Source organism: Leucoraja erinacea, chromosome 14, assembly GCF_028641065.1.
Source record: "Leucoraja erinacea ecotype New England chromosome 14, Leri_hhj_1, whole genome shotgun sequence".
Lineage (NCBI taxonomy): Eukaryota > Metazoa > Chordata > Chondrichthyes > Rajiformes > Rajidae > Leucoraja > Leucoraja erinaceus.
Genome location: NC_073390.1, coordinates 47,418,598 through 47,430,976, shown reverse-complemented (window position 1 = coordinate 47,430,976; position 12,379 = coordinate 47,418,598). Strand labels below are relative to the sequence as shown.

The window sequence follows — 12,379 nt, the reverse complement described above, 5'->3', positions numbered from 1 at the left end:
GCTGGGTTTCACACACACGTTGATACATTCATTGATACATTAATTGCTACATTGATTGATACAATGTGACGGGGAGCTCGGCGCTGCTGCTGTGTGTCTGTGTGTCTGACAGCGGCCCCACGCCGCCTGCGCTGCTCCCCCGGGTCCCTCCGCCGACCCCCCTCTTCCTCACTCTCACTCACTCGCTCTCACTCGCCACCCGCCCGCACGATCTGCCGCATTCCCACTGCGGGAACAGCGCACCGCTGGCAGCAGGGGTCACCTTCCCCCCCTCCCCCCATCCCTCCTCGCCCCTTTACCCTTGCCGCGCGTCTCCAAGCCACCCTCCTCCCCAACCCCTCTACCATCATTGTGCAGAAGGTGGCGGCGCCCCCGGTAGAACACCCGGGCGGGCATTGAGTTTGTGTCAAGTCGCGCCTTCCCCCTTGGTCTTTGGTAGAGCCTGCTCCGCACGGAGGGCCGGGAGGATCAAAACTCAAGCGCTGTCGAAACGTGCTGTGTTCTCACTGATGCAGTGACAGGCACGCTTCACGCCGGCTGGGCGGTGCTCAATGCATGGGAACGTTTAGTGTGGGAAGGAACTGCAGATGCTGGTTTCAACCGAAGATAGACACAAAAAGCTGGAGTAACTCAGCGGGGCAGGCAGCATCTCCAGAGAGAAGGAATGGGTCGAGACCCTTATAGAAACTTATAAAATTCTTAAGGGGTTGGACAGGTTAGATGCAGGAAGATTGTTCCCGATGGTACGTACACACGATGGTCCCGATTTTCCAGCATCTGCAGTTCCTTCTTAAACAGATTGTTCCCGATGTTGGGGAAATCTTTTAGGACCGAGAAGAGAAAAACATTTTTTACCCAGGAGTGGTAAATCTCTGGAATTCTCTGCCACATAATGTAGTTGAGGCCAGTTCATTGGCTATATTTAAGAGGGAGTTAGATGTGGCCCTAGTGGCTAAAGGGATCAGGGGGTATGATGAGAAGGCAGGTACAGGATACTGAGTTGGATGATCAGCCATGATCATATTGAATGGTGGTGCAGGCTCGAAGGGCCGAATGGCCCACTCCTGCATCTATTTTCTATGTTTCAGCCACTTTTAGAAGGGGGAGTTTAGTCTCTCCTTAAACGACTGTTACTGTTCATTTGTGCATTGCAAACAGTAAACAGATTCCACATTGTCTTTAGGTCTTATCACAGAGGCTTTTTGTTTAGCTATTTTGGATTTTGGAGGACATTTCTAGTCCTTTCTCAAATTACTCTGTTAAATAAATGTCTTACAATTTAAACATATTATCTGAGTAAAGTCTCATGCACTGACCGTCTCGGTCAAGAGTAAATGTACAGAACGCTAGATCATTTTAAACATACTCTAATACAAATCAGTTTATACATTTATAAATTAGCAACAAAGCCAAATTTATTAACACTGATTATTTTTCGTGGAAATTATAAATCCTGGTGTTCCAATGCTTCTTGTGGATCAGCAGTTTAAAAAGTGTAAATAAAATAGTTGAATCAAAATAATTCAGCTTTGTTTTTTTTTTGTAAACTAGCATCTGCAGCTCTTAGTTTCTCCGAATTGGGAAAAAAACGAGTACATTATAACAGTATTGAACCCATTGAAAACATTTCATATTTCCAAACATTTCCACCATCTCTCTGAATGTATCTGGAAGAAGAGTGAGGGGCCAGGAAAACAATAACTGTAGATAGACACAAAAAGGTGGAGTAACTCAACGGGACAGGCAGAATCTCTGGAGAGAGGGAATGGTTGACGTTTGGGGTCGAGACCCTTCTTCAGAATGGTTAGGGATAAGGGAAACAAGAGATATAGGATGTTGCAGAACTTGTTGGAGAGATGAGAACTTCTATAAAGCAGACAAACCTTGAGGAGATTTTGCAGTGGAGCAGACGAAATGTGTAAGAAGGAACTGCAGATGCTATTTTGAAGAAGATGTCTACTTTGAAGAAGTTCTCCTCTCTCCAAGGAGAGGAGGAAGATTGACTGAACTTTATCGCCTTCCATCACAGTCTTCTTCCTCGTGTCCGGGCCATCTTCTATATCACGTCTTTCCGGTCGGTCAGTGACGGTTGACGGTCGGTGGTTGCAGAATTGGCTACTTCAGTCAGTCACTGTGGTACAGTTTCTGTCGTCAGCATTGCCCGGAATGCGCCACGCGGAGGCTTCTGCTTGCATCCCTCCAACACAGTGAGGAATGCAAATTCCACTGTGATGGATCTTTATGTTAAACTCTATCGTGTATTGTGTTCTTTTTACTTGTATGGCTGTATGGTAACTCAAATATCACAATGGTGAATGTGATAATAAATGTGAACTTGAACTTGGAACTTGAACTTAGTTCCTTTTGTTTAGTGATTACAATGGTTCTTACATTAAGGGACAAGTGGGAAAATAACTGCCCAATTAGAATTGCAGGCCTGATTTAGAGCAAGTTTATTTAAAGAGACACTAGGAACTGCAAATGCATGAATCTTGAGTAAGTGCTGGAGGGACTCAGTGGGTCAGGCAGCATCTGTGGAGGAAATAGACAGACATTTCGGGTCTGGACCCTTTTTCAGATTGGTTGGACTTACTTTCAGTGTGGCATAGTTCAAGTTCAAGTTCAAGTTCAAGTGAGTTTATTGTCATGTGTCCCTGATAGGACAATGAAATTCTTGCTTTGCTTCAGCACACAGAACATAGTAGGCATTTACTACAAAACAGATCAATGTGTCCATATACTATAATATAAATATATACACACATGAATAAATAAACTGATAAAGTGCAAATAACAGATGATTGATTATTAATAATCAAGGTTTTGTCTGAGCCAGGTTTAATAGCCTGATGGCTGTGGGGTAGTAGCTATTCCTGAACCTGGTTGTTGCAGTCTTCAGGCTCCTGTACCTTCTACCTGAAGGTAGCAGGGAGATGAGTGTGTGGCCAGGATGATGTGGGTCTTTGATGATACTTCCAGCCTTTTTGAGGCAGCAACTGTGATAAATCCCCTCGATGGAAGGGAGGTCAGAGCCGATGATGGACTGAGCAGTGTTTACTACTTTTTGTAGTCTTTTCCTCTCCGGGGCGCTCAAGTTGCCGAACCAACCCGGGTTCACTCCTAACCTCAGGTGCTGTCAGTGTGGAGTTTGCACATTCTCTCCGTGACCGTGTGGGTTTCCTCTGGGTGCCCTGGTCTCCTCCCACATTCCAAAGGCATGCGGGGTTGTAGGTTAATTGGCCTCTGCAAATTTCCCCTAGTGTGCAGGCAGTGGATGAGAAAAGTGGGATAATATAGAACTAGTGTGAATGAGTGGTCGATGGTCGACATAGACTTGGTGGGCCAAAGTGCCTGTTTCCATGCTGTATCTCAAAACTAAACAACTGCAGGAGGAGGGAATCAGATAGCTGTGTCATTGGCAACGTTCTTTGGCAGTAGGGGCATGTACAAATTGGATGTGTGGTACCTTAACAAAGCTGGAAACATGACACTAATGAGAGGAACATTGTGCAAAGGGGAAAAGTTCAACTCCTTTGATAGAGAATGGGCCATTGGATATAGAATCATCAAGGTGCTGAAAGAACTGTTAAAAGAGAATGTGTTAGAATAATGTGATCATGGAAAATACAGAGGTCTTAGATCTGGAATGTGTCTGTGCAGATGCAGAGCTTGTTTAATAGACAGGTAAGCCACAAGTGAAAACACTTATGCAGCAACATGTTTGCATTTGTGGTAATGGGAGGAGTATATACTATATGGTTAATTTTGGTAGTTGTTTAGTTTAGTTTATTACTTTTATGTTCCGAGGTACAGTGAAAAGCATTTTTGTTGCGTTATTCAGTCAGTGAAAAAACCATTATGATTACAATGATGCCGTCTACAGTGTCCAGATACAGGATGAAGGATATAACATTTAGTGAAAGATCAGTTAAGTCCGATTAAAGATAGTTCAAAGGTCTCCAATGAGGTAGGTGAGATCAGGACTGCTGTCTAGTTGGAGGGAGGATGGTTCAGTATAAAGTATTCAGCAGAGAAATGGAAAAAGAAATAGGAGTGCAGGAAAAATGCAGGAAAAATGTTCCCAATGTTGGGCGAGTCCAGAACCAGGGGCCACGGTCTTAGAATAAAGGGGAGGTGAGGTGAGAAAAAACTTTTTCACCCACAGAGTTGTGAATTTATGGAATTCTCTGCCACAGAGGGCAGTGGAGGCCAAATCACTGTTTGGATTTAAGAGAGAATTAGATAGAGCTCTAGGGGCTAGTGGAGTCAAGGGATATGGGGAGAAGGCAGGCACAGGTTATTGATAGGGGACGATCAGCCATGATTACAATGAATAGCGATGCTGGCTCAAAGGGCCGACTGGCCTCCTCCTGCACCTATTTTCTATGTTTCTATGAGTGGTAGCAGTTTTAAGGGAAAACAATATTAATCTGAAAGAGGCCAACAGAGTTCAAAAATGGAATCCACTTTGAGGGAATGGTGGAAAAGTAGTGAAAATAATCTGCTACATTTTATATCCCATTAGTGGGAAAAACACGGGAGTGACAAAAATCCGAGAACTGCTGAAGGAACTAAGACAACATCTGTGGGAACGGGCAGCCAACATTTTAGGTGGAGACCATTTATCAAGATTCAGACCCAAGGCAACCTTTCAATAACCCCACAGATACAGAGCTGAAGTTACATTAAAAGAATCCCAGAACTTTTATCAGACAGAAGGAAGTAATTCAACCCATTGTTTGTGCTTTTCAAAATGCACTACTACACAGCTTAATTCCACCTTTCAGCACTAGCTCTGTAGTCCTTTAGCTCATTGTGCTTCCAGTAATAATCCAAGTACATGTCGATGAAAGCTTCTGTCTCTGCCATGCAGTGAGTTTCAAAGATCCACCTTCTGGGCAAAAATAAAACATACTCCCTTTTCAAATACTTCTATTAATCCCTCTGTGTCAATGGCCCTTTCTTTTAAAAATTATGCAATGGGGAACAGATCATTCCTATTTACAGTATCTGTAAATCCAGTACCGCTCAAAATGTTATACTTCCCAATTTAGTCTCTCAGCCGCTAAAGAAAACAACGCTAGCTTATCCCCTCTTTCCTCATAGCTACAATTATCCTTGTAAATCTTTGCAAATCCCCTTTGCATTTTCTCCAGTGCTCATAATGTGTGGCCACAAACTGAACATTGTATTCCAGCTGTGGCCTAACCAGTATTATACATAATTTGAGCACACACTCCATGCCTGTACATTCAGTTCTTCATTTAGTAAAACATCCTGTATGTATTTTAAACAATCGTTTTGAACTTAACTGCAATCTAGATTTGCGAATACATCATACTTCAAAATCTTTCTGTTCCTTCTAAAAATCTTATCAACACCTCTAGAAGACAGACACAAAAGCTGGAGTAACTCCAGCATCTCCGGAGAAAACGTTATCAACACCTTCTATTCCATAAAACAGTGCTTAGTGATTTAAAATGAGATGTATAAATTAGATATATTACAATTAGAGGTTGTGTTGTATTGTTTACAATTATGTCCAGTACTCCTGCCATAGCATGGTGGCGCAGTGGGAGTTGTTGCCTTACACTGCCAGATACCCAGTTTTGATCTATGGATGCTGTCTATATGCAGTTTGTACATTCTCCATGTGACCACGTGGATTTTCTCTAGGTGCTTCGGTTTCCTCCTACTCCAAAGAGATGCAGGTTTGTAAGATTGGCTTTGGTAAAAATTGTAAATTGTGCCTAGTGTGTGGGATAGTGCTTGTGTATGGGTGATTGTTGGTCGGCACAGACTCAGTGGGCCTGAAGGGCCTGTTTCTCCCCTGTATCTCTAAACTAAACTAAACGGTTATAAATCACCATTTAAACTATTCCACTTTCAGATCTCCAACTTAGCTGATGTTGTTTACAAATATTTCTCAAAATTTCTCAGGACTGGCAGCTTTCCGTAGACCTGGTGAAACAGCTGAAGTTTCCACAGCACATTGCCATGACCACCCTGAGGCCAGATATCCTCCTGGTCTCAGAGGCGACCAAAAACATCGTCTTGTTGGAACTGACAGTGCCGTGGGAGGACCGTCTGGAGGAGGCCCACGAGAGGAAGATGGCCAAGTATGAGGAGCTGGTCATAGACTGCCGTAAGCAGGGCTGGAAGGCAAGGTGTATGCCCATCAAGGTTGGCTGCAGAGGTTTTGCAGGGCAATCGCTCTACAAAGCCTTGAAAGCACTGGGCATCAACGGAGTGGCAAGGAGAAGGGCCATCAAGAACACCACAGAGGCAGCGGAGAAGGCATCAAGATGGGTCTGGATCAGGATAGGAGGTCCATGGGGAGGAGCGAATGCCACCTGAACACAAGTCGTGGTCTGATGTTGAAAGACCCGAAACACCCAATGACCCTAGGTTACATCACTGATGATGTGTTCAGGTGCATCTATCGATGTATTTGTATCAATCAAATGGTCAGCCTAACCCAGATATTTCATCGAGTGGACTTGTTAGATTGAATCCTCCACTAATAACGAGGCCAATATTCATATTTCTAATTCTTTATTTTTTAGTTATCCACAGTTGAGGTCATGTGATCAGCGTATGATCAGTTTCTCATTAACCATTTTGGCTGCATTCTCCTGGTACACTGAATACTGGATCTACCATCTGTTGCATACTTCATCCATGCGATCTTGCCACCAGACCTGTTAGCCCCTATGAATTGTTTTGTATTTGATAAATCCATGGTGCCTGGTTTATCAATGTTCTTTTGTGTATTGCAAACAGTCCTCTAAGCAGATTCCGCACTGTTTTTAGTTCTTATCACAGGAGCTTTTACCTTAAGCAATTTTTAGTTTGCAGGATAATTCTAATCTCGCATTCCAGGCACTCACTACTGTGTAAAATAACTGCCCTGCAAATCTCGTTTAAACTTTGCCCTTCTCACCTTAAAGCTATGCCCTCTAGTATTTGAATTTTCCATCCTGGGAAAAATATTCGGACTGTCTACCATAAGACATTACAACTGAAGATGTTTCAAACGTGTTAAACTCTCATGCACAGACCCTTCTTACCTCGAGTATGTTCAGTGGAGATGATTTGGTTTCGGGGATAAACGTTTGCCATATGATGTGAAATTGAGTAGACTATTCTATACTCTCTAGAGTTTAGGAAAATGAAAGGAGATCTACAAAATTCTTACAGGGCTTGTTTGTGGCTTAAGAGGATTAGAATCAGTATTAACAATTTACAACTGGTGATAGGCAGGCCATTCAGAGCCAAGACAAAAACAAAATCTCACAGGGGGCATATGTTTGGCATTTTCATTTGTTTAATTCCCACAAAGCAGAAATTAATAGATTCTGGAAATTAAAGGAAGCAAGTGATAGAGTCATAGAGCATGCTATCTGGCCCATATAAACTAGGCTCAACTTATACCTGCCAAACAAGATGCCCAATATATGCTCGTCCCATTTGCCCACATTTGGCCCACATCCATCTAAACCTTTCCTATTCATGCACCTGTCCAAATGCATTTTAAATGTTGTATTTTACCAGTCTGAACTATTTCCTCTGGCAGCTCGTTCCACATATCCACCATCCTTCATATAAAAAATTGCCCCTCAGATTCCTATCAAACCATTCCCATTTCACCTTCAACATAACCCTCAATACATCGTAAATGGCTCGATTATAATCATTTCTGTTCACTGGTTAGCATGGTTAACAAAAGCTTTTCACTACACCACATGACAATAAACTAAACTGAACCTCTAGTTCTTGGTTCGCTTACCCTTGGAAAAAGACTCTGTGCATTCACCCTATTTATTCCTCTCCTGATTTTAAACACCACATATCACCCCTCAGCTTTCTGCACTCCAAATAATAAAGTCTTAGCCTGCCCAAACTCTCCCTATGGTTCAGCCCCTCAAGTCCTGGCAACATCATTGTAAATCTTCTTGAGACTCTTTCTAGTTTGACAAAATCATTCCTTTAACAGAGAGGACAAAACTGAACACAATACTACAAATGCAACCTCACCAATATCTTGTACAACTGTAACGCAACGGTCGCTCCATTTAAATAGACAATAGACAATATGTACAGGAGTAAGCCATTCAGCCCTTCGAGCCAGCACCGCCATTCAATGTGATCATGGCTGATCATCCACAATCAGTACCCCGTTCCTGCCTTCTCCCCATATCCCCTGACTCCGCTATCTTTAAGAGCCCTATCTAGCTCTCTCTTGAAAGTATCCAGAGAACCGGCCTCCGCCGCCTGTAGAAATCCCTGCCTAGTAGAAATCTCTATTAGAAATCCCTAGTGAGACCACAACTGGAGTACTGTGTGCAGTTTTGGCCTCCAAATTTGAGGAAGGACATTCCTGCTATGAGGGAGTGCAGCGCGGGTTCACAAGGTTAATTCCCGGGATGATGGGACTGTAATATGTTAATAGAATGGAGCGACTGGGTTTGTATACACTGGAATTTAGAAGGATGAGAGGGTATCTTATTGAAACATATAAGGTTAATAAGGGTACACAAAAAAGCTGGAGAAACTCAGCGGGTGCAGCAGCATCTATGGAGCGAAGGAAATAGGCAACGTTTTGGGCCAAAACCCTTCTTTAGACCCGTTTCAGCCAGAAACGTTGCCTATTTCCTTCGCTCCATAGATGCTGCTGCACCCGCTGAGTTTCTCCTGCTTTTTTGTGTAACCTTCAATTCTCCAGCATCTGCAGTTCCTTCTTAAACAAGGTTAATAAGGGATTGGACATGCTAGAGGCAGAAAACATGTTCCCAATGTTGGGGGAGTCCAGAACCAGGGGCCACAGTTAAAGAATAATGGGTGGGCTATTAAGAACGGAGATGAGGATTAACTTTTTCACCCAGAGAGTTACGAATCTGTGGAATTCTCTTCCTCAGAGGCCAATTCTCTGGATGCTTTCAAGAGAGAGTTAGATAGAGCTCTTAAAGATAGCAGAGTCAAGGGATATGGGGGGGGGAAGGCAGGAACGGGCTACTGATGTGGATGATCAGCCATGATCACAGTGAATGGTGGTGCTGGCTCGTAGGGCTGAATGACCTACTCCTGCACCTATTGTCTATATATAGACACAATGTGCTGGAGTAACTCAGCGGGTTAGACATCAACTCCGGAGAGAAAGGATGGGTGATGATTTGGATTAGGCCCAATCCGAAACGTCACCCATCCTTTTTCTCCAGGTATACTGAGCTACTCCAGTACTTTATTTGTTTATCTCTACAAAGCTGAGGCCACGCGCCAACTCTCGGACACCTCCTCCTACTTACCCCTGGACCATGACCCTACTGACGAGCACCAGGCCACCATCTCCAGCACCATCACCGACTTCATCCACTCCAATGCCCTACCCGACCGAGCCTCCAACCTCATCGTTCCCCAGCCCCGCACAGCCCGATTTTACCTTCTCCCTAAAATCCACAAACCTGACTGTCCCGGAAGACCCATTGTCTCTGCCTGTTCGTGCCCCACCGAACTCATTTCCAAATACCTTGACTCCATCCTATCACCCTTGGTTAAATCCCTCCCTACCTATGTTCAAGACACCTCAGACACTCTCCGTCGTCTCCGCGCATTCCATTCTCTAGGCCCTCACCCCCTCATCTTCACCATGGACGTCCAGTCACTCTACACCTCCATCCCCCACCACGATGGTCTCAAAGCCCTCCGGTTCTTCCTCGACCAGAGAAGCAACCCATACCCAGCCACTGACAGTCTCCTCCGCCTAGCGGAGCTGGTCCTTACCCTCAATAACTTCACGTTCGACTCCTCCCATTTCCTCCAAATACAAGGCGTAGCTATGGGCACACGCATGGGCCCCAGCTATGCCTGCCTATTTGTCGGTTACGTCGAGCAATCCTTGTTCAATACATACCAGGGCCCCATCCCCGACCTCTACCTCCGCTACATCGACGATTGCCACCTCCTGCACCCGCACACAACTGTCTGACTTCATCCACTTCACCACTAACTTCCATCCGGCACTCAAATACACCTGGACCATTTCCGACACTTCCCTACCATTCCTTGACCTTACTATCTCCATTGCAGGTGATAGACTTCTGACCGACATACACTATAAACCCACTGACTCCCATGGCTATCTGGACTACACTTCTTCCCACCCTGCTTCCTGTAAGGACTCCATCCCCTACTCCCAATTCCTCCGTCTACGCCACATCTGCTCCACGGATGAGGCGTTCCACACCAGGACATCTGAAATGTCCTCATTATTCAGGGAACGGGGGTTCCCCTCCTCCACCATAAATGAGGCTTGCACCAGGGTCTCTTCCATACCCCGCAACACTGCTCTCTCTCCCCATTCCCCCACTCGCAACAAGGGCCGAGTCCCCCTAGTCCTCACCTTTCACCCCACCAGCTGTCACATACATAAAGTAATCCTCCGTCAGTTTCGCAACCTCCAACGTGACCCCACCACTCGCCACATCTTCCCATCTCCCCCCATATCTGCCTTCCGCAAAGACCGCTCCCTCCATAACTCCCTTGTCAATTCTTCCCTTCCCTCTCGTACCATCCCCTCCGCGGGCACTTTCCCTTGCAACCGCAAGAGATGCAACACTTGTCCCTTTACCTTCCTCCCTCGACTCCGTTCAAGGACCCAAGCAATCGTTCCAGGTGCGACAGAGGTTTACCTGCATCTCTTCCAACCTCATCTATTGCGTCCGCTGCTCTAGATGTCAGCAGATCTATATCGGTGAGACCAAGCGGAGGTTGGGCGATCGTTTCGCCGAACACCTCCGCTCGGTCCGCAATAACCAAGCTGACCTCCTGGTGGCTCAGCACTTCAACTCCCCCTCCCACTCCGTCTCCGACCTCTCTGTCCTGGGTCTCCTCCAAGGCCACAGCGAGCAGCACCGGAAATTGGAGGAACAGCACCTCATATTCCGTTTGGGGAGTCTGCATCCTGGGGGCATGAACATCGAATTCTCCCAATTTTGTTAGTCCTTGCTGTCTCCTCCCCTTCCTCAGTCCCCCTGCTGTCTCCTCCCATCCCCCAGCCTTCGGGCTCCTCCTCCTTTTTCCTTTCTTGTCCCCGCCCACCCCCGCCCCCGATCAGTCTGAAGAAGGGTTTCGGCCCGAAATGTTGCCTATTTCCTTCGCTCCATAGATGCTGCTGCACCCGCTGAGTTTCTCCAGCTTTTTTGTGTAACCTTCGATTCTCCAGCATCTGCAGTTCCTTCTTAAACACTTTATTTGTTTAATTTAGTTTAGAGATACAGTGCAGAAACAGGCCCTTCAACCCACTGAGTCTGCGCAGACCAGCGATCCACCCGCACATTAGCGCCATCCTACACACTTGGGACAATTTATAATTTTACTGAATGTAAAAGGAGGTTTAAGAAGGAACTGCAGATGCTGGAAAATCGAAGGTAGACAAAAATGCTGGAGAAACTCAGCGGGTGAGGCAGCATCTATGGAGCGATGGAAATAGGCAACGTTTCGGGTCGAAACCCTTCTTCAGATTATTAAGGGACTGGACATACTGAAGAAGAGTTTCGACCTGAAACGTTGCCTATTTCCTTTGCTCCGTAGAATGTTGCCTCACCCGCTGAGTTTCTCCAGCATTTTTGTCTACCTATAATTTTACTGTAGCCAATTAACCTACAAATCTGTACGTCTTTGTTGTGTGGGAGCAACCAGATGCAACTAAATTTAAAGTAGCTCTTTCTTCCCAATAACCCTTTCTGGCTTAAGTGTCCTCCCTCCACCACCTCCAGTTTAAATTCCATTTGGAATATTTTGGAGAACCAAGAAACCAAGAACCAAGGAGCAGACCGGAGCACGCGGAGAAAATCCACGCTCTACATTGTGCCACATTTTTGTACCTTGCCTGCTGAAGACTTGTGCCAAAAGCCTTCTTGACCACAGTATCTACCTGCAACACACTACATAAAGGGAACTATCCGAAACATTGCATTTCGTTGTCTCTGTACTGTACACTGACAATGACAATTAAATTGAATCTGAATCTGAAACGTCACCCATCCTTTTTCTCCAGTGATACTGAGCTACTCCAACACTTTATTAGTTTAGTTTAGTTTAGAGATACAACGTATAAACAGGCCCTTCAGCCCACAGTACAGGGAACTATGTACCTGCACTCCTAGATCCCTCTGCTCTACAACACTCCCCAGAGCCCTGCCATTCAGTGTGAAGTTGCAGTTTGTCTTCCCAAATGGGGGGCCCACGCATGGTGATGGCGTTGAGGAGGCGAGGGGGTGAACCACGATCTGGATGAATGGAGGAGCAGCATTGAAGGGCATCAAGGGGCTTCTGTTTGCAGGAGGTGGAGTTGGTTGGTGGCCTGCGTGACAGGCGCGGC

At 45.4% G+C, this 12,379-nt stretch overlaps 1 protein-coding gene across 2 annotated transcripts in view; it reads right to left on the bottom strand.

Moving 5' to 3' along the window:
* Positions 1-1,902, bottom strand: part of ppm1lb (protein phosphatase, Mg2+/Mn2+ dependent, 1Lb) — a 93,963-nt gene extending 92,061 nt beyond the window's left edge. Inside the window, exon 1 of one of the 2 annotated variants that reach the window (XM_055646354.1) lies at positions 1,884-1,902. Coding sequence is in view for 1 of the 2 variants with exons in the window: in XM_055646353.1 (XP_055502328.1) it covers positions 345-396 (52 nt within the window). In the remaining variant the exon portion in view is untranslated. Of the gene's footprint in view, positions 1-344; positions 499-1,883 lie in introns of those variants that run through there. The other variant, XM_055646353.1, reaches the window with a different exon arrangement.
* Positions 1,903-12,379: the final 10,477 nt, after the last annotated feature.